Consider the following 22,500-nt stretch of genomic DNA (forward strand, 5'->3'; position numbering starts at 1 on the left):
GGACCAGAACAGTAGTCTAATGTTCTAGAAGAGAGGACCAGAACAGTAGTCTAATGTTATAGAAGAGAGGACCAGAACAGTAGTCTAATGTTCTAGAAGAGAGGACCAGAACAGTAGTCTAATGTTTGAGAAAGATGTGGTGAAGTAGTGTAAGAGGATGATAGCAGTGCCAGCTATGTTATGTGTGATGATATGAGGCGCTATACCAACTAGACAGCCATAAGACAGGCACAAAATGGCCCCTGAAGGTACTGTTCAGAACGGTTAAATAGAATAATAGCCTGATATAATATTTACTCCTTCGGAATTAAACATTTCTTCCAGTAAAACTATAAACCAAAATGTCCATATCTACTCGGGAACAGGAGTACATAAATATGATTTATTTATTTCAGTGTTTGAGAGAGTGAATGCGAGGTTCGGGATTGTCTGTGAAGGTGGTGGGTCTATCTTAAATCAGCATCAGAAAATATATATATATATATATATATATGTTATTGTATTTTCAACCCAGACCCTAAATGTCTTCGCAGCGTGAGAGAGGCAGACATGAAAGAGAAAACACATTTTACTAGATTGAAGCATTCTACATTCTATCCCTTTATGACATCATTCTACATTCTATCCCTTTATGACATCATTCTACATTCTATCCCTTTATGACATCATTCTACATTCTATCCCTTTATGACATCATTCTGTTGAGCAATAGTTCATCTAGTCTTCTAGGGCAACATATAGCAGAAGGGAAGCTGCATGTATCTAATTATAGACAAGTTGTCTAAAAAAAAAAATAGCCTACCAAAGTGTCGGAAATTATAAAGCAGAAACACTTCCCTGACTGTACAACACATGATCTATTTTAGCGGGTCCACCTCCAACATACAACAGCCGTTCTGCCAGTCCCATTCGGTTAAAGGTCCCCAAAGCACACACATCCCTGGGTCGCTCGTCTTTTCAGTTCGCTGCAGCTAGCGACTGGAACGAGCTGCAACAAACACATCCCTGGGTCGCTCGTCTTTTCAGTTCGCTGCAGCTAGCGACTGGAACGAGCTGCAACAAACACTCAAACTGGACAGTTTTATCTCAATCTCTTCATTCAAAGACTTAATCATGGACACTCTTAGTGACAGTTGTGGCTGCTTCTTGTGATGTATTGTCTCTACCTTCTTGCCCTTTGTGCTGTTGTCTGTGCCCAATAATGTTTCTACCATGTTTTGCACTGCTACCATGTTGTGCTGCTACCATGTTGTTGTCATGTTGTGTTGCTACCATGTTGTTGTCATGTTGTGTTGCTACCATGTTGTTGTCATGTTGTGTTGCTACCATGTTGTTGTCATGTGTTGCTACCATGTTGTTGTCATGTTGTGCTGCTACCATGTTGTTGTCTTGTTGTGTTGCTACCATGCTGTGTTGTCATGTGTTGCTGCCATGTTGTTGTCTTGTTGTGTTGCTACCATGCTGTGTTGTTGTCTTAGGTCTCTCTTTATGTAGTATTGTGTGGTATCTCTTGTCGTGATGTGTTTTGTCCTATATTTTTATTAAATGTATTTTTATGTTTAATCCCAGACTGTCCCCTGCAGAAGGCCTTTAATCCCAGACCGTCCCCTGCAGAAGGCCTTTAATCCCAGACCGTCCCCTGCAGAAGGCCTTTAATCCCAGACTGTCCCCTGCAGAAGGCCTTTAATCCCAGACTGTCCCCTGCAGAAGGCCTTTAATCCCAGACTGTCCCCTGCAGAAGGCCTTTAATCCCAGACCGTCCCCTGCAGAAGGCCTTTAATCCCAGACCGTCCTCTGCAGAAGGCCTTTAATCCCAGACTGTCCCCTGCAGAAGGCCTTTAATCCCAGACTGTCCCCTGCAGAAGGCCTTTAATCCCAGACTGTTCCCTGCAGAAGGCCTTTAATCCCAGACTGTCCCCTGCAGAAGGCATTTAATCCCAGACTGTCCCCTGCAGAATGCCTTTAATCCCAGACTGTCCCCTGCAGTAGGCCTTTAATCCCAGACTGTCCCCTGCAGAAGGCCTTTAATCCCAGGCTGTCCCCTGCAGAAGGCCTTTAATCCCAGACTGTCCCCTGCAGAAGGCCTTTAATGCCAGACTGTCCCCTGCAGAAGGCCTTTAATCCGAGACTGTCCCCTGCAGAAGGCCTGTAATCCCAGACTGTCCCCTGCAGAAGGCCTTTAATCCCAGACTGTCCCCGGCAGAAGGCCTTTAATCCCAGACTGTCCCCTGCAGAAGGCCTTTAATCCCAGAATGTCCCCTGCAGAAGGCCTATAATCCCAGACTGTCCCCTGCAGAAGGCCTTTAATCCCAGACTGTCCCCTGCAGAAGGCCTTTAATCCCAGACTGTCCCCTGCAGAAGGCCTTTAATCCCAGACTGTCCCCTGCAGAAGGCCTTTAATCCCAGACTGTCCCCTGCAGAAGGCCTTTAATCCCAGACTGTTCCCTGCAGAAGGCCTTTAATCCCAGACTGTCCCCTGCAGAAGGCCTTTAATCCCAGACTGTCCCCTGCAGTAGGCCTTTAATCCCAGACTGTCCCCTGCAGAAGGCCTTTAATCCCAGACTGTCCCCTGCAGAAGGCCTTTAATCCCAGACTGTCCCCTGCAGAAGGCCTTTAATCCCAGACTGTCCCCTGCAGAAGGCCTTTAATCCCAGACTGTCCCCTGCAGAAGGCCTTTAATCCCAGACTGTCCCCTGCAGAAGGCCTTTAATCCCAGACTGTCCCCTGCAGAAGGCCTTTAATCCCAGACTGTCCCCTGCAGAAGGCATTTAATCCCAGACCGTCCCCTGCAGAAGGCCTTTAATCCCAGACTGTCCCCTGCAGAAGGCATTTAATCCCAGACCGTCCCCTGCAGAAGGCCTTTAATCCCAGACTGTCCCCTGCAGAAGGCATTTAATCCCAGACCGTCCCCTGCAGAAGGCCTTTAATCCCAGACTGTCCTCTGCAGAAGGCCTTTAATCCCAGACTGTCCTTGCAGAAGGCCTTTAATCCCAGACCGTCCCCTGCAGAAGGCCTTTAATCCCAGACCGTCCCCTGCAGAAGGCATTTAATCCCAGACTGTCCCCTGCAGAAGGCCTTTTGGTAGGTCGTCATTGTAAATAAGAATGTGTTCTTAATTGCCCAGTTAAATAAAGGTTCAATACAAAAAACACAAAACATTTTCAGTGTGCATTATTTTGTGTGTATTTGTGTGTATATACAGTGTGTGTGTTTGTGTGTATATACAGTGTGTGTGTTTGTGTGTATATACAGTGTGTGTGTTTGTGTGTATATACAGTGTGTGTGTTTGTGTGTATATACAGTGTGTGTGTTTGTGTGTATATACAGTGTGTGTGTTTGTGTGTATATACAGTGTGTGTGTTTGTGTGTATATACAGTGTGTGTGTTTGTGTGTATATACAGTGTGTGTGTTTGTGTGTATATACAGTGTGTGTGTTTGTGTGTATATACAGTGTGTGTATTTGTGTGTATATACAGTGTGTGTGTTTGTGTGTATATACAGTGTGTGTGTTTGTGTGTATATACAGTGTGTTTGTTTGTGTGTATATACAGTGTGTGTGTTTGTGTGTATATACAGTGTGTGTGTTTGTGTGTATATACAGTGTGTGTGTTTGAGTGTATATACAGTGTGTTTGTTTGTGTGTATATACAGTGTGTGTGTTTGTGTGTATATACAGTGTGTGTGTGTGTGTTTGTGTATATATACAGTATGTGTGTTTGTACTGAGTGTACTAAACATTAAGGACACCTTCCTAATATTGAGTTGCAATCCCTTTTGCCCTCAGAACAGCCTCAACTAGTCGGGCCATGGACTCTACAAGGTGTTGAAAGCGTTCCACAGGGATGCTGGCCCATGTTGTCTCCAATTCTTCCCCACAGTTGTATCAAGTTGGCTGGATGTCCTTTGGGTGGTGGACCATTCTTGATACACACGGGAAACTGGGAAACTGTTGAGCGTGAAAAACGCCTCAGTTCTTGAAACAAACCGGTGCACCGGGCACCTACTACCGTACCCCGCTCAAAGGCACTTAAAATATGTTGTCTTTCTCATTCACCCTCTGAATGTCACACACACGCACACACACAATCCAGACTTAAAAATCCTTCTTTAGCTAGTCTCCTCCCCTTCATCTACACTGATTGAAGTGGATTTAACAAGTGACATCAATAAGGGATCATAACTTTCACCTGGATTCACCTGGTCAGTCTCATGGAAAGAGTAGGTGTTCCTAATGTTTTGTCCACTCAGTGTACGTTCTACAAAGATACATTTCTATTGCATCCTTTGGAACAGGCTAGCCATGTAGGCTAGTGATGGTATGTTAGGCCTATGGGTATGGGAGCCAGCCACAGATACATAGACAATGTAGCCTAACGATATTGTGTCTTTAACATCTCAATCACAATTCACTCTCTTTTCCCTTCTTGACAAGTCCACAATGATTTAAGAATACCTGCCATTGTATTCACTGTAGCTGTTTTGATCAGCTATCACCATCGAAACAAAAATAGTCTTACCCGATCGAGGTACCGATAGAGACACAGAACCGTTAACGGAAACCTACCTGGGTGGCTTTGTGGAACTGCTTTTTCAGCCCCGCGACAGACATCGCTCTAGTTCCACCAGATGTCCACTTGCGTTCACCAAGTAATCCACGATTATCCACCCTCTGGGTTTCAAAACAAGGAATATAATCCGCTTGTCTTTCTTTCTATCTATCCAGTGTTTTGCCGTTGCGTAGTGTCGGGGCAGAATCAGTGACATTTATAAATAAGATGTTTTATTAATTTTCATATGCAAACGTATCTTTTAAACCATGTGAAGGGATGATTGAGGGGGAACCAATTATCTCTTGGCTCCACAATGTCTGTGTGCCAGTCACTCCCTACTTTTCCCATTGGGGAGAGGTTAGGCCTGTCTTCTTATGGGAATGTGTCTAACTATTACATGCCCTTATCTTGATTTAGTATATGACCTAGGAGGCTCACTGTCTCTGTGATCTTGTCCAGGAGGGGTGTATTTGATATATGCTAGTGGATGAGGTTTTGTTTTTGGGCCTGAGTGGTACCAAGAGCGAGATAAGAACATAGTTTAGGAGACCAAAGCTGAACGATAATTTATAGCCCATGCTGTCTGGCTATGTGTGTCTTTGCTATAAAGGATCTCAGTTGCAATGTGTAAGGGACTCTCAGAGAATTCATTTATAGACACTGAATTGATCTGAGAGTCACAGGGTTGTGATGAAGCTCATATAATTAAAGATGGACTTTATGATAACTCTGACTTGTGTGTGGTTTGCTCTCATGATTTGGTAATACAGGAAATTTCCACTACAGTAGACTAGTCTACACTGGTGTCCTCTCGTCATAACAGAATGAATCGCTCTATCCAAATACAACCAGCAAAATCATTCGGACCGCATTCCTGAATTCACCTGGTCAGTCTATATCATGGCGAGAGCAGGTGTTCCTAATATTTTGTGCACTCCGTGTAAATGATAATATGCAGATCTTACTGTCTCCGAACAGGTTGTACTTCTCACATCCCGGGGCCAGTTTCTCCGTCTGACGACAGCACAGCCACACCCCCTCCAGCCAGAACTGAGGGTGAAACTTAGCAACGATCACGGAGTTCTCCTTGATCTCTGGAACAAACACATCAACAACAACAACAACATTTTATTTATGGATTTATAAGACATTTTGCAGGGATGAAATATATATTTTTTAAATGACTTAGTGACAAGAATAATATGGCAACTACTAATACAAACTACTGCTACAACTACTAATAAAAACTACTGCTACAACTACTAATAAAACTACTGCTACAACTACCGCTACAACTACTAATAAAACTACTGCTACAACTACTAATAAAACTACTGCTACAACTACCGCTACAACTACTAATAAAACTACTGCTACAACTACCGCTACAACTACTAATAAAACTACTGCTACAACCACTAATAAAACTACTACTACAACCACTAATAAAAACTACTGCTACAACTACTAATAAAAACTACTGCTACAACTACTGCTACAACTACTAATAAAACTACTGCTACAACTACTAATAAAACTACTGCTACAACTACTAATAAAAACTACTGCTACAACTACTAATAAAACTACTGCTACAACTGCTAATAAAACTACTGCTACAACTACTAATAAAACTACTGCTACAACTACTGCTACAACTACTAATAAAACTACTGCTACAACTACTCATAAAAACTACTGCTACAACTACTCATGAAAACTACTGCTACAACTACTAATAAAACTACTGCTACAACTACTAATAAAAACTACTGCTACAACTACTAATAAAAACTACTGCTACAACTACTAATAAAAACTACTGCTACAACTACTAATAAAAACTACTAATAAAAACTACTGCTACAACTACTAATAAAAACTACTGCTACAACTACTAATAAAAACTACTGCTACAACTACTAATAAAAACTACTGCTACAACTACTAATAAAAACTACTAATAAAAACTACTGCTACAACTACTAATAAAAACTACTGCTACAACTACTAATAAAAACTACTGCTACAACTACTAATAAAAACTACTGCTACAACTACTAATAAAAACTACTAATAAAAACTACTGCTACAACCACTAATAAAACTACTGCTACAACTACTAATAAAACTACTGCTACAACTACTAATAAAAACTACTGCTACAACTACTAATAAAACTACTGCTACAACTACTAATAAAAACTACTGCTACAACTACTAATAAAACTACTGCTACAACCACTAATAAAACTACTGCTACAACTACTAATAAAACTACTGCTACAACTACTAATAAAACTACTGCTACAACCACTAATAAAACTACTGCTACAACTACTAATAAAACTACTGCTACAACTACTAATAAAACTACTGCTACAACTACTAATAAAACTACTGCTACAACCACTAATAAAACTACTGCTACAACTACTAATAAAACTACTGCTACAACTACTAATAAAACTACTGCTACAACCACTAATAAAACTACTGCTACAACTACTAATAAAAACTACTGCTACAACTACTAATAAAAACTACTGCTACAACTACTGCTACAACTACTAATAAAACTACTGCTACAACTACTAATAAAACTACTGCTACAACTACTAATAAAACTACTGCTACAACCACTAATAAAACTACTGCTACAACTACTAATAAAAACTACTGCTACAACTACTAATAAAAACTACTGCTACAACTACTGCTACAACTACTAATAAAACTACTGCTACAACTACTAATAAAACTACTGCTACAACTACTAATAAAACTACTGCTACAACTACTAATAAAAACTACTGCTACAACTACTAATAAAACTACTGCTACAACTGCTAATAAAACTACTGCTACAACTACTAATAAAACTACTGCTACAACTACTGCTACAACTACTAATAAAACTACTGCTACAACTACTCATAAAAACTACTGCTACAACTACTAATAAAACTACTGCTACAACTACTAATAAAAACTACTGCTACAACTACTAATAAAAACTACTGCTACAACTACTAATAAAAACTACTGCTACAACTACTAATAAAAACTACTAATAAAAACTACTGCTACAACTACTAATAAAAACTACTGCTACAACTACTAATAAAAACTACTGCTACAACTACTAATAAAAACTACTGCTACAACTACTAATAAAAACTACTAATAAAAACTACTGCTACAACTACTAATAAAAACTACTGCTACAACTACTAATAAAAACTACTGCTACAACTACTAATAAAAACTACTGCTACAACTACTAATAAAAACTACTAATAAAAACTACTGCTACAACCACTAATAAAACTACTGCTACAACTACTAATAAAACTACTGCTACAACTACTAATAAAACTACTGCTACAACCACTAATAAAACTACTGCTACAACTACTAATAAAACTACTGCTACAACTACTAATAAAAACTACTGCTACAACTACTAATAAAAACTACTGCTACAACTACCGCTACAACTACTAATAAAAACTACTGCTACAACTACTAATAAAACTACTGCTACAACTACTAATAAAAACTACTGCTACAACTACTAATAAAAACTACTGCTACAACTACTAATAAAAACTACCGCTACAACTACTAATAAAAACTACTGCTACAACTACTAATAAAAACTACTGCTACAACTACTAATAAAAACTACTGCTACAACTACTAATAAAAACTACTGCTACAACTACTAATAAAAACTACCGCTACAACTACTAATAAAAACTACTGCTACAACTACTAATAAAAACTACTGCTACAACTACCGCTACAACTACTAATAAAAACGACTGCTAGAACCACTAATAAAACTACTGCTACAACTACTAATAAAACTACTGCTACAACTACTAATAAAACTACTGCTACAACTACTAATAAAAACTACTGCTACAACTACCGCTACAACTACTAATAAAAACTACTGCTACAACTACTAATAAAAACTACTGCTACAACTACTAATAAAAACTACTGCTACAACTACTAATAAAAACTACCGCTACAACTACTAATAAAAACTACTGCTACAACTACTAATAAAAACTACTGCTACAACTACCGCTACAACTACTAATAAAACTACTGCTACAACTACTAATAAAAACTACTGCTACAACTACTAATAAAAACTACTGCTACAACTACTAATAAAAACTACTGCTACAACTACTAATAAAAACTACTGCTACAACTACCGCTACAACTACTAATAAAAACTACTGCTACAACTACTAATAAAAACTACTGCTACAACTACTAATAAAAACTACTGCTACAACTACTAATAAAAACGACTGCTAGAACCACTAATAACAATGCGACTACTAATATTACTAATACAACTAACAACCTATAATATATACAATACATAAATATCGTCACATGGTGATGTTTATATTATTGATATCTAATTGGCAAAGTAATGTCTAGGTGGTGTTTTGATGGATGATGTCAACATAGTCTAGGATAGGAAGCAACAGTTGGGTTACTAAGTTTCCAAAAGATAATTCACAATCTATCCTCAAACCCAGACATTGTTCGATCCGTTTATTATTTGCCTTGTACCAAATATCATGATATAAGACTTTGTTTGATTTCAAACCAAATTATTTTCGAGAAATCATTTTTGTAAAGTGTTTAAAATCATATTGGAGAGTAGCTTGTCTCGTGTTGCTCAGCTGGTAGGGTGCGGTTCTGCCATTAGAGTGCGGCTCAGCTGGTAGGGCGCGGCTCAGATGGTAGAGCGCGGCTCAGCTGGTAGAGCGCGGCTCAGCTGGTAGAGCGCGGCTAAGCTGGTAGGGTGCGGCTCAGATGGTAGAGCGAGGCTCAGATGGTAGAGCGCGGCTCAGCTGGTAGGGCGCGGCTCAGCTGGTAGAGCGCGGCTCAGCTGGTAGGGTGCGGCTCAGATGGTAGAGCGAGGCTCAGATGGTAGAGCGCGGCTCAGCTGGTAGAGCGCGGCTCAGCTGGTAGGGCGCGGCTCAGATGGTAGAGCGCGGCTCAGCTGGTAGGGCGCGGCTCAGATGGTAGCGCGCGGCTCAGATGGTAGCGCGCGGATCAGTTGTGAGAGCTCGGCTCAGCTGGTAGGGCGCGGCTCAGCTGGTAGGGCGCGGCTCAGATGGTAGGGCGCGGCTCAGATGGTAGGGCGCGGCTCAGATGGTAGCGCGGCTCAGATGGTGGAGCGTGGCTCAGGCGGTGGAGCGTGGCTCAGGCGGTGGAGCGTGGCTCAGATGGTGGAGCGTGGCTCAGATGGTGGAGCGCGGCTCTTGCAACGCCAGGGTTGTGGGTTTGATTCCCAGTATTAAAAAAGTATGAAAAATGTATGCACTCACTACTGAAAGTCGCTCTGGATAAGAACATCTGCTAAATTACTGAAATGTTAAATGTATAGAGCACTGTATCATCAGTGTATAAGTTAACGTGTATTCTGACAAATTAGAGGAAATTCATGTATGAATATAGAGAAAGAAGGTGGCCAATACTGAGGCTTGAGGAACATCTCTACTGAGTCCTAGAAGGTTTTGTGTCCAATGAAAACACATGATTTTCTATTGCTAAGACGGAACAAGGAAGTTAAACCGATGTCAGATAGAACGACCAACTAAATCAAATGCTTTTGATCAATCAATAATGATCAATAAATAGTTTGCCTTAGGTTAGATTAAGAATGTATATCATTAGTAAGTTGCACTAATGCTGTAGAGGTAGAAGGGTTGGGTCTTAAGGCAAAACGAAAGGATCAAATTCAATTAAATGTATTTTAGGTACTGATACATTTGGGAACGTATTCATTTCTCAATTATTTTTTTGCTATTGAACAGATTACTGATATACAGTACCAGTCAAACGTTTGGACACACCTACTCATTCCAAGGTTTTCTTTATTTTTTACTATTTTCTACATTGTAGAATAATAATGAAGACATCAAAACTATGAAATAACACACATGGAATCATGTAGTAACCAAAAAAGTGTTAAACAAATCCAAATATATTTTATATTTGAGATTCTTCAAAGTAGCCAGCCTTTCCCTTGATGACAGCTTTGCACACTCTTGGCATTCTGTCAACCAGCTTCATGAGGTTTACACACTCTGCATTTCAATTATACAGGTGTGCCTTCTTAAAAGTTAATTTGTGGAATTTCTTTCATTCTTAATGCATTTGAGCCAATCAGTTGTGTTGTGACAAGGTACACAGAAGATTTGGTTACTTTTTTGGTTACTACATGATTCCAAATGTGTTATTTCATAGTTTTGATGTCTTCACTATTATTCTACAATGTAGAAAATAGTAAAAATAAGGAAAAACCCCTTGAATGAGTAGGAGTGTCCAAACTGTTGACTGGTTCTGTAGATCTATAGTTATTTGTCTCTAACTAGTTTCCACCTTTATGAAGAGGGGTCCCTCGGACACATTTCCACCCAGAATGCATTTCACCGGCCGTTAAAGACACGTTGAACAGGTCTGCTAGAGGAACCAGTTTAACATCAGCTGTCCACGTTATACATGTGGGTTCCAGTCCATCTAGACCTGCTCCTTAGTTGATATTGCACCTCATAGAGGACATCAGACATTCATCGTTGGTGGAATTGTGGGTGAAATTGTTATTTGAGGTTCCAGATGTTCTAATAGATGAGACGTGCTGATTAAAACATCAGCTATATCTGCTGGCTCCCGAATAACACGGCCATTTAGGATTGGAGAACAAAACAATATTAACAACAACAACAAGAACAACAACAACAGCACAAAAAAAGATATCTCTGGTCAACCAGCTTCCTGCTAACATAACATAGGCCTACCCATTAAGGACAACAGAGCTGCAGTGTTTATAGCATAGCATAACATAGGCCTACCCTTTAAGGACAACAGAGCTGCAGTGTTTATAGCATAGCATAACGTAGGCCTACCCATTAAGGACAACAGAGCTGCAGTGCTTATAGCATAGCATAACATAGGCGTAGCTATGACAGACAGAGAGTGTTTGAAGCATAGCATAACATAACTAGAGGATGTAAAAATGGCTAGTGACTGACCTTCCTTGATAATTTGGACCCAGATATTCCTACTCTCAGAGGTGGGAGCGAACACGTAGAGAGTCCCGGAGTCATACACCACCTAGCGGAGAGAATGAATATCTGGCGTCATATTGGCAGTAAAATGTAACGCATCATAATGTTGTTGTCCCCGTGGAAGATTGAGGAAAAAGGAAACAGCACACTGCTCTTGATAGGATCACTGATCTTACGTATCGGCCTCACGGCCTTCCTCAGAGCTTTTTGAGTTTAAAAAAAAAAGTTTAAAAAAAATATGTATATATGTTGTTGTTTTTTTAAATATGTTTTTTTTTTAAACCCAAAAATCTCTGACGAAAGCCGTGAGGCCGATTCGTAACGCTTATTAAAGATCAGTGATACTATCAAGAAGAGTGTGCTGTTTCCTGTTCCTTCATCTTGTTCAACTCTTACCATGCACCTGCTAAAAAGATAGCTCAGATGTGCTAGGGACCTTTTGAATGTTGAACATGGAAGACTGACAAACTATCTCTTTATATTTCTCAATATTGATCAATCAACCGATCAATCTCACTTGGAAGGGGTATTTGTTCTGACAGGTTACGACTCCTCCTCCATTCTTCACGATCTCCACACACCTGACTTTCTGCAGGTCGATGGATCCCTTCTTAAACTTCTTCTGTTAACAATGAACAGAGAGACAGAGGACAGAACACAGTAAGGTATTGGACAGCAGAGAGACTGAAGGACAGAACACAGTAAGGTATTGGACAGCAGAGAGACAGAACACAGTAAGGTATTGGACAGCAGAGAGATAGAACACAGCAAGGTATTGGAGAGCAGAGAGACTGAAGGACAGAACACAGTAAGGTATTGGACAGCAGAGAGACTGAAGGACAGAACACAGTAAGGTATTGGACAGCAGAGAGACAGAACACAGTAAGGTATTGGACAGCAGAGAGACAGAAGGACAGAACACAGTAAGGTATTGGACAGCAGAGAGACAGAACACAGTAAGGTATTGGACAGCAGAGAGACAGAACACAGTAAGGTATTGGACAGCAGAGAGACTGAAACATAGAACACAGTAAGGTATTAGATTAGATTGATTAGAGAGATAAAGGACATAGGACCAGTCTGATTAGAGAGATAAAGGACATAGGACCAGTCTGATTAGAGAGATAAAGGACATAGGACCAGTCTGATAGGAGAGAACAAAGGACATAGGACCAGTCTGAGAGATACAGGCTATAGGACCAGTGTGATAGGAGAGATAAAGCACATAGGACCAGTCTGATTAGAGAGATAGAGGACATAGGTCCAGTCAGATAGGAGAGATAAAGGACATAGGACCAGTCTGATAGGAGAGATAAAGGACATAGGACCAGTCTAATTAGAGAGATAAAGGACATAGGACCAGTCTGATTAGAGAGATAAAGGACATTGGACCAGTCTGATTAGAGAGATAAAGGACATAGGACCAGTCTGATTAGAGAGATAAAGGACATAGGACCAGTCTGATTAGAGAGATAAAGGACATAGGACCAGTCTGATAGGAGAGAACAAAGGACACAGGACCAGCCTGATTAGAGAGATAAAGGCTATAGAACCAGTCTGATAGGAGAGATAAAGGACATAGGACCAGTCTGATTAGAGAGATAAAGGACATAGGACCAGTCTGATAGGAGAGAACAAAGGACACAGGACCAGTCTGATTAGAGAGATAAGGCTATAGGACCAGTCTGATAGGAGAGATAAAGGACATAGGACCAGTCTGAGAGAGGAGAGATCAAGGATATAGGAGCAGTCTGATAGGAGAGATAAAGGACATAGGACCAGTCTGATAGGAGAGAACAAATGACATAGGACCATTCTGATAGGAGAGATAAAGAATATAGGAGCAGTCTGATAGGAGAGATAAAGAATATAGGACCAGTCTGATAGGAGAGAAAAGGACATAGGACCAGTCTGATTAGAGAGATAAAGGACATAGGACCAGTCTGATAGGAGAGAACAAAGGACACAGGACCAGCCTGATTAGAGAGATAAAGGCTATAGGACCAGTCTGATAGGAGAGATAAAGGACATAGGACCAGTCTGATTAGAGAGATAAAGGACATAGGACCAGTCTGATAGGAGAGAACAAAGGACACAGGACCAGCCTGATTAGAGAGATAAAGGCTATAGGACCAGTCTGATAGGAGAGATAAAGGACATAGGACCAGTCTGAGAGAGGAGAGATCAAGGATATAGGAGGAGTCTGATAGGAGAGATAAAGGACATAGGACCAGTCTGATAGGAGAGAACAAATGACATAGGACCAGTCTGATAGCAGAGATAAAGAATATAGGACCAGTCTGATAGGAGAGATAAAGGACATAGGACCAGTCTGATAGGAGAGATAAAGGATATAGGACCAGTCTGATAGGAGAGAACAAAGGACACAGGACCAGTCTGATTAGAGAGATAAAGGCTATAGGACCAGTCTGATAGGAGAGATAAAGGACATAGGAGCAGTCTGAGAGAGGAGAGATAAAGGATATAGGAGCAGTCTGATAGGAGAGATAAAGGACATAGGACCAGTCTGATAGGAGAGATAAAGGATATAGGACCAGTCTGATAGGAGAGATAAAGGATATAGGACCAGTCTGATAGGAGAGATAAAGGATATAGGACCAGTCTGATAGGAGAGATAAAGGATATAGGACCAGTCTGATAGGAGAGATAAAGGATATAGAACCAGTCTGATAAGAGAGATAAAGGATATAGGACCAGTCTGATAGGAGAGATAAAGGATATAGGACCAGTCTGATAGGAGAGATAAAGGATATAGGACCAGTCTGATTAGAGAGATAAAGGCTATAGGACCAGTCTGATAGGAGAGATAAAGGACATAGGAGCAGTCTGAGAGAGGAGAGATAAAGGATATAGGAGCAGTCTGATAGGAGAGATAAAGGACATAGGACCAGTCTGATAGGAGAGATAAAGGACATAGGACCAGTCTGATAGGAGAGATAAAGGATATAGGACCAGTCTGATAGGAGAGAACAAAGGACACAGGACCAGTCTGATTAGAGAGATAAAGGCTATAGGACCAGTCTGATAGGAGAGATAAAGGACATAGGAGCAGTCTGAGAGAGGAGAGATAAAGGATATAGGAGCAGTCTGATAGGAGAGATAAAGGACATAGGACCAGTCTGATAGGAGAGATAAAGGATATAGGACCAGTCTGATAGGAGAGATAAAGGATATAGGACCAGTCTGATAGGAGAGATAAAGGATATAGGACCAGTCTGATAGGAGAGATAAAGGATATAGGACCAGTCTGATAGGAGAGATAAAGGATATAGAACCAGTCTGATAAGAGAGATAAAGGACATAGGAGCAGTCTGATAGGAGAGATGAAGGACATTGGACCAGTCTGATTAGAGAGATAAAGGATATAGGATCAGTCTGATTAGAGAGATAAAGGATATAGGAGCAGTCTGATAGGAGAGATAAATGACATAGGGCCAGTCTGATAGGAGAGATAAAGGATATAGGACCAGTCTGATAGGAGAGATAAAGGACATAGGACCAGTCTGATTAGAGAGATAAAGGATATAGGACCAGTCTGATAGGAGAGATAAAGGACATAGGGCCAGTCTGATAGGAGAGATAAAGGATATAGGATCAGTCTGATTAGAGAGATAAAGGATATAGGAGCAGTCTGATAGGAGAGATAAAGGATATAGGAGCAGTCCATTTATTTTTATTTATTTTACCTTTATTTAACCAGGCAAGTCAGTTAAGAACAAATTCTTATTTTCAATGACGGCCTGGGAACAGTGGGTTAACTGCCTGTTCAGGGGCAGAACGACAGATTTGTACCTTGTCAGCTCGGGGGTTTGAACTCGCAACCTTCCGGTTACTAGTCCAACGCTCTAACCACTAGGCTACCCTGCCGCCCCATACACAACCAGTACGGTATGTGTCTGCCAGTCTCACCTCTGCTCTGAACTCATAGTATGTGAGCTTGGTCTTGGTGAGGACGAACACTCTCTCCTTGTAGTTCAGCGGTGACGTTAACCTCTTCTGCTGAGACCGCTTCATCAGGGTCTCCTCCAATAGCGGGTCAGCACTCATCTCGGCCCCGCCCACTCCCTCCACCCTGCCATCTAATACTGACTGGACTCACCCGGACGGGAGAGGAGAGGAGGGGGGAGAAGAGGAGAGGAGGAGAGGAAAGGAGAGAATAGAATAGAATACAAGCATGTTGTGAAGATGTATCCATGTTGGTTACTATATGAAGGTGTGTTATCATGTTGTGAAGATGTTTCCATGGTTACTATATGAAGGTGTGTTATCATGTTGTCAATATGTCTCCATGGTTACTATATGAAGGTGTGTTATCATGTTGTCAATATGTATCCATGTTGGTTACTATATGAAGGTGTGTTATCATGTTGTCAATATGTCTCCATGGTTACTATATGAAGGTGTGTTATCATGTTGTGAAGATGTCTCCATGTTGGTTACTATATGAAGGTGTGTTATCATGTTGTCAATATGTCTCCATGGTTACTATATGAAGGTGTGTTATCATGTTGTCAATATGTCTCCATGGTTACCATATGAAGGTGTGTTATCATGTTGTCAATATGTCTCCATGGTTACTATATGAAGGTGTGTTATCATGTTGTCAATATGTCTTCATGTTGGTTACTACACTATATGAAGATAACACATCTGCCTGAAAACAACCCCAGGCACGTTGCCCTTTGGTAGGCTGTGATATCAGCTAAGAAGTAATCTGATATAGTGGTGCAATCAGCAGAAAATCTCTCTTTCACAAAATAAATAAATCCTTTAATATCCTTTATAGATCATACACAGTACCAGACAAACGGTTGAACACACCTACTCATTCAAAGGGTTTATCCACTATTTTTACTATTTTTAAACCAGATGGGATGGCGTATTGCTGCTGAATGCTGTGGTAGTCATGCTGGTTAAGTGTGTCTTGAATTCTAAATAAATCACAGACAGTGTCACCAGTAAAGCACACCCACACCATCACACCTCCTCCTCCATGCTTCACGGTGCGAACCAGACATGCAGAGATCATCCGTTCACCTACTCTGCGTCTCACAAAGACACAGCGGTTGAAACCAAAAATCTCAAATTTGGACTCATCAGATCAAAAGGACAGATTTCCACCAGTCTAATGTCCATTACTCGTGTTTCTTGGCCCAAGCAAGTCTCTTCTTATTGGTGTCCTTTAGTAGTGGTTTCTTTGCAGCAATTCGACCATGAAGGCCTGATTCACACAGTCTCCTCTGAACCGTTGATGTTGAGATGTGTCTGTTACTTGAACTCTGTGAAGCATTTATTTGGGCTGCAATTTCTGAGGCTGATAACTGTAATGAACTTATCCTCTGCAGCAGAGGTAACTCTGGGTCTTCCTTTCCTGTGCCAGTCGTCATGTGAGCCAGTTTCATCATAGCGCTTGATGGTTTCTGCGACTGCTCTTGAAGAAACTTTTAAAAGTTCTTGAAATTTTCCGCATTGACTGATCTTCATATCTTAAAGCAATGATGGAATGTCGTTTCTCTTTGCTTATTTGAGCTGTTCTTGCCATAATATGGACTTGGTATTTTACCAAATAGGGCTATCTTCTGTATACCACACCTACCTTGTCACAACACAACTGATTGGCTCGAACGCATTTAGAAAGATAAAATAAACACACAAACACACACACATACAGTGGGGCAAAAAAGAAAAGTGTACCTATGATGAAAATTACAGACCTCTCTCATCTTTTTAAGTGGGAGAACTTCCACAATTGGTGGCTGACTAAATACTTTTTTGTCCCACTGTACACACACACACACACACACACACACACACACACACACACACACACACACACACACACACACACACACACACACACACACACACACACACACACACACACACACACACACCAATAAAATAGAATTACAGGGGGCAGATTGGAGAAAAGAAAAACATATTGCGTCTGAATCTTCCTCTGGAATAACGGACATTCTGAGGTAATAAATTCATAACCCTCTTCCTCTGGAATAACGGACATTCTGAGGTAATAAGTACATAACCATCTTCCTCTGGAATAACGGACATTCTGAGGTAATAAATTCATAACCATCTTCCTCTGGAATAACGGACATTCTGAGGTAATAAATTCATAACCATCTTCCTCTGGAATAACGGACATTCTGAGGTAATAAATTCATAACCATCTTCCTCTGGAATAACGGACATTCTGAGGTAATAAATTCATAACCATCATCCTCTGGAATAACGGACATTCTGAGGTAATAAGTACATAACCATCTTCCTCTGGAATAACGGACATTCTGAGGTAATAAATTCATAACCATCTTCCTCTGGAATAACGGACATTCTGAGGTAATAAATTCATAACCATCTTCCTCTGGAATAACGGACATTCTGAGGTAATAAATTCATAACCATCGTCCTCTGGAATAACGGACATTCTGAGGTAATAAATTCAAAACCATCTTCCTCTGGAATAACGGACATTCTGAGGTAATAAATTCATAACCATCTTCCTCTGGAATAACGGACATTCTGAGGTAATAAGTACATAACCATCTTCCTCTGGAATAACGGACATTCTGAGGTAATAAATTCATAACCATCTTCCTCTAGAATAACGGACATGCTGAGGTAATAAATTCATAACCATCTTCCTCTGGAATAACGGACATTCTGAGGTAATAAATTCATAACCATCTTCCTCTGGAATAACGGACATTCTGAGGTAATAAATTCATAACCATCTTCCTCTGGAATAACGGACATTCTGAGGTAATAAATTCATAACCATCTTCCTCTGGAATAACGGACATTCTGAGGTAATAAATTCATAACCATCTTCCTCTGGAATAATGGACATTCTGAGGTAATAAATTCATAACCATCGTCCTCTGGAATAACGGACATTCTGAGGTAATAAATTCATAACCATCTTCCTCTGGAATAACGGACATTCTGAGGTAATAAATTCATAACCATCTTCCTCTGGAATAACGGACATTCTGAGGTAATAAATTCATAACCATCTTCCTCTGGAATAACGGACATTCTGAGGTAATAAATTCATAACCATCTTCCTCTGGAATAACGGACATTCTGAGGTAATAAGTACATAACCATCTTCCTCTGGAATAACGGACATTCTGAGGTAATAAATTCATAACCATCTTCCTCTGGAATAACGGACATTCTGAGGTAATAAGTACATAACCATCTTCCTCTGGAATAACGGACATTCTGAGGTAATAAATTCATAACCATCTTCCTCTGGAATAACGGACATTCTGAGGTAATAAGTACATAACCATCTTCCTCTGGAATAACGGACATTCTGAGGTAATAAATTCATAACCATCGTTCTCTAGTAATACTAGTCCCGTGTGAATTAAGGCTATAGCCTTTAAAAAAAAACTTCCAGAATGAAGCATTTCTTACAGTAAGATGATGGACTTGGGAACAGAATAGGAGAAATAGGATTTCTTTCTTTCTGTATCTTAAGAGAATGGCATGCTCAGTTAGATACGATCTGTAGAGGTGCTGTGTTTATCAGCATCATAAAAGCTGATAGTATTTCAACCAGTTCGATTCCCGAACTTAAATATTTTGAGAAACACGTTAAAGCTGTGAAAACGACCCCCTTTTCCCTTCCAACCGGTCGACCTGATGTCATTTGGACATTTTTTTTATCAGAACACCTATCCAGTTAGCTATTTTTTTGTTGCTTTACTGTATTTTCTACCCGGTCCCTAAACGTCTTTGCTCCGTGAAAGATGACAGGAAAAAAAACTTCACCGATGTCAACTAGACTGAAGCATTAATTCTATCTAATCTATGACATTATTATGTTGAGCATGAGTTCATCTAGTCTTCTAGGGCAACATATAACAGAAGGGAAGCTGCATGTATCTAATTATAGACAAGTTGACTAACAAATAGCCTACCAAAGTGTCGGAAATTATAAGCAGAAATATATCTACATCCGGCAAAACTAAATCCTGCACCCCCTGTCTAAAAAACCCGTTATGCAGTCTTTAATTGTAGCCTATAGCGCAATATCTATATTTGGGTTGGGTGCGGGCCACTGTATCACATAGTCGGGCGGGTGAACAAACTGCCCCTTGCACTAGTAATTCATGAACCTCCCACAGTGGCGAATTCTCTAATTGACGTCATAGAGCTAGATAGAGGACTCCTCTTTGTATCTGTGCCATTACAGCGTCTGTGACAGCCTCGATGGCGATTACCTTCTGTCTCCATTTTAGAGTGGGCTGATTGCTCCAAACTCATTGGAATACCCACTCAGTTGACTATTTAACAAAAAAAATGGTGGTTGTCCTCAATGGTAACGTAGACTAAAACCGGTTATATCCGGGATGAGTCCTCCGTCTATCTCTATGATGGACATTAAATAGATCCCCACAGGATACTTCGTTCCGTTCACTTCGAGACAAGACAGGTAGCCTACGTAAAACACACATGCGCCTTAAATAACCCCGGTAGGTAGGCTACATATCTCTGCCGCTCAACTCGGCCAAACATCGCTCTGTTATGTTGACATCTCGTTTGCTGTAATGAGAGAAAGTGGCCAGTAGATACACCCGCAGTTTCTACGAAACACGTACATTTGCATAAAATGCCGTTAGTTGTATCCTACATGTCCAATATCATAAAGGAAAGGTTCCTTACCTTTTCTTGACGAGAGTGAATATATGAGCTTCTGATTTTACTGACAGTCACATTGTCGCCAGCAGAACCAGGAAGTGACAGACAGACAGACCTGCCGCTGCTTGGATGGGGTGCAGTAATAAGGAAGTAACCTACAGTAGTGAGGACTAAATATATATACATCTCATTCCAAAATCATGGGTATTAATATGGAGTTGGTCCCCCTTTGCTGCTATAACAGCCTCCACTCTTCTGGGAAGGCTTTCCACTAGATTTTGGAACATTGCTGCTATAACAGCCTCCACTCTTCTGGGAAGGCTTTCCACTAGATGTTGGAACATTGCTGCTATTACAGCCTCCACTCCTCTGGGAAGGCTTTCCACTAGATGTAGGAACATTGCTGCTATAACAGCCTCCACTCTTCTGGAAAGGCTTTACACTAGATGTTGGAACATTGCTGCTATAACAGCCTGCACTCTTCTGGGAAGGCTTTCCACTAGATGTAGGAACATTGCTGCTATAACAGCCTCCACTCTTCTGGGAAGGCTTTCCACTAGATGTAGGAACATTGCTGCTATAACGGCCTCCACTCTTCTGGGAAGGCGTTCCACTAGATGTTGGAACATTGCTGCTATAACAGCCTCCACTCTTCTGGGAAGGCTTTCCACTAGATGTTGGAACATTGCTGCTATAACAGCCTCCACTCTTCTGGGAAGGCTTTCCACTAGATGTCGGAACATTGCTGTGGGGACTTGCTTCCATTCACCCGCAAGAGCATTAGGTCGGGCACTGATGTTGGGCGATTAGGCTAGCAGTCAGCGTTCCAATTCAACCTAAAGGTGTTCGATGGGGTTGAGGTCAGGGCTCTGTGCAGGCCAGTCAAATTCTTCCACACTAGTTTCGACAAACCATTTCTGTATGGACCTCGCTTTTTGAATAGGGACATTGTCATGCTGAAACAGGAAAGGGCCTTCCCCAAACTGTTGCAACAAAGTTGGAAGACCATAATCGTCATTGTATGCTGTAGCGTTAAAATTTCCCTTCACTGGAACTAAGGGTCCGAGCCATTATTCCTTATCCACCAAACTTTACAGTTGCCACTATGCATTGGGGCAGGTAGAATTCTCCATGGATCCGCCAAACCCAGATTAGTCCGTCGGTCTGCCAGATGGTGAAGCGTGATTCATCACTCCAGAGAACACGTTTCCACTACTCCAGAGTCCAATGGCGTCGAGCTTCACACCACTCCAGCCAATGCTTGGCATTGTGCGTGGTGATCTTAGGCTTGTGTGCAGCTGCTCAGCCATAGAAATCGATTCCATGATGCTCCCGACTAACAGTTATTGTGCTGACGTTGCTTCCAGAGTCAGTATGGAACTTGGTAGTGAGTGTTGCAACTGAGGACAGACGATTTTTACGCGCTTCAGTACTCGACGGTCCTGTTCTGTGAGCTTGTGTGGCCTACCACTTCACTGCTGAGCCATTGTTGCTCCTAGACATTTCCACTTCACAATAACAGCACCTACAGTTGACCGGGGCAGCTCTAGCAGGGCAGAAATCTGACAAACTGACTTGTTGGAGAGGTGGTATCCTATGACGGTGCCACGTTGAAAGTCACTGAGCTCTTCAGTACGGCCCATTCTACTGCCAATGTTTGTCGATTTTATACACCTGTCAGCAACGGGTGTGGCTGAAATAGCTGAATCCACTAATTTGAAGGGGTGTCCACATACTTTTGTATATATATATTGTATACACTACCATACAAAAGTTAGGGGTCACTTCGAAATTCCTTGTTTTTGAAAGAAAAACACGTTTTTTTGTCCATTAACATAACATCAAATTGATCAGAAATACAGTGTAGATATTGTTAATGTTGTAAATCACTATTGTAGCTGGAAACGGCTGATTTTTTATGGAATATCTACCTACAGTGGGATGAACAAGTATTCGATACACTGCCGATTTTGCAGGTTTTCCCACTTACAAAGCATGTAGAGGTCAGCAGTGAAGTGGTAGGCCACACAAGCTCACAGAACAGGACCGTTGAGTACTGAAGCGCGTAATAACATGTCTGTTATTTTTTATCATAGGTACACTTCAACTGTGAGAGACGGAATCTAAAACAAAAATCCAGAAAATC

The 22,500-nt window shown here is 40.9% G+C and overlaps 1 protein-coding gene across 1 annotated transcript in view; it reads right to left on the reverse strand.

The window, feature by feature from the left end:
- Positions 1 to 20,423, reverse strand: part of LOC139379519 (tyrosine-protein kinase Tec-like) — a 43,748-nt gene extending 23,325 nt beyond the window's left edge. The window contains exons 1-5 of the mRNA XM_071122337.1: positions 20,379 to 20,423; positions 15,594 to 15,773; positions 12,181 to 12,285; positions 11,628 to 11,709; positions 5,517 to 5,645 (exon numbers count right to left, since the gene is read on the reverse strand). Coding sequence (XP_070978438.1) covers positions 5,517 to 5,645; positions 11,628 to 11,709; positions 12,181 to 12,285; positions 15,594 to 15,731 — 454 coding nt within the window. The 5' untranslated portion in view covers positions 15,732 to 15,773; positions 20,379 to 20,423. The remainder of the gene's footprint in view (positions 1 to 5,516; positions 5,646 to 11,627; positions 11,710 to 12,180; positions 12,286 to 15,593; positions 15,774 to 20,378) is intronic.
- Between the last annotated feature and the right edge of the window lie 2,077 nt (positions 20,424 to 22,500).

The sequence above is a fragment of the Oncorhynchus clarkii genome, chromosome 21 (genome assembly GCF_045791955.1).
Source record: "Oncorhynchus clarkii lewisi isolate Uvic-CL-2024 chromosome 21, UVic_Ocla_1.0, whole genome shotgun sequence".
Lineage (NCBI taxonomy): Eukaryota > Metazoa > Chordata > Actinopteri > Salmoniformes > Salmonidae > Oncorhynchus > Oncorhynchus clarkii.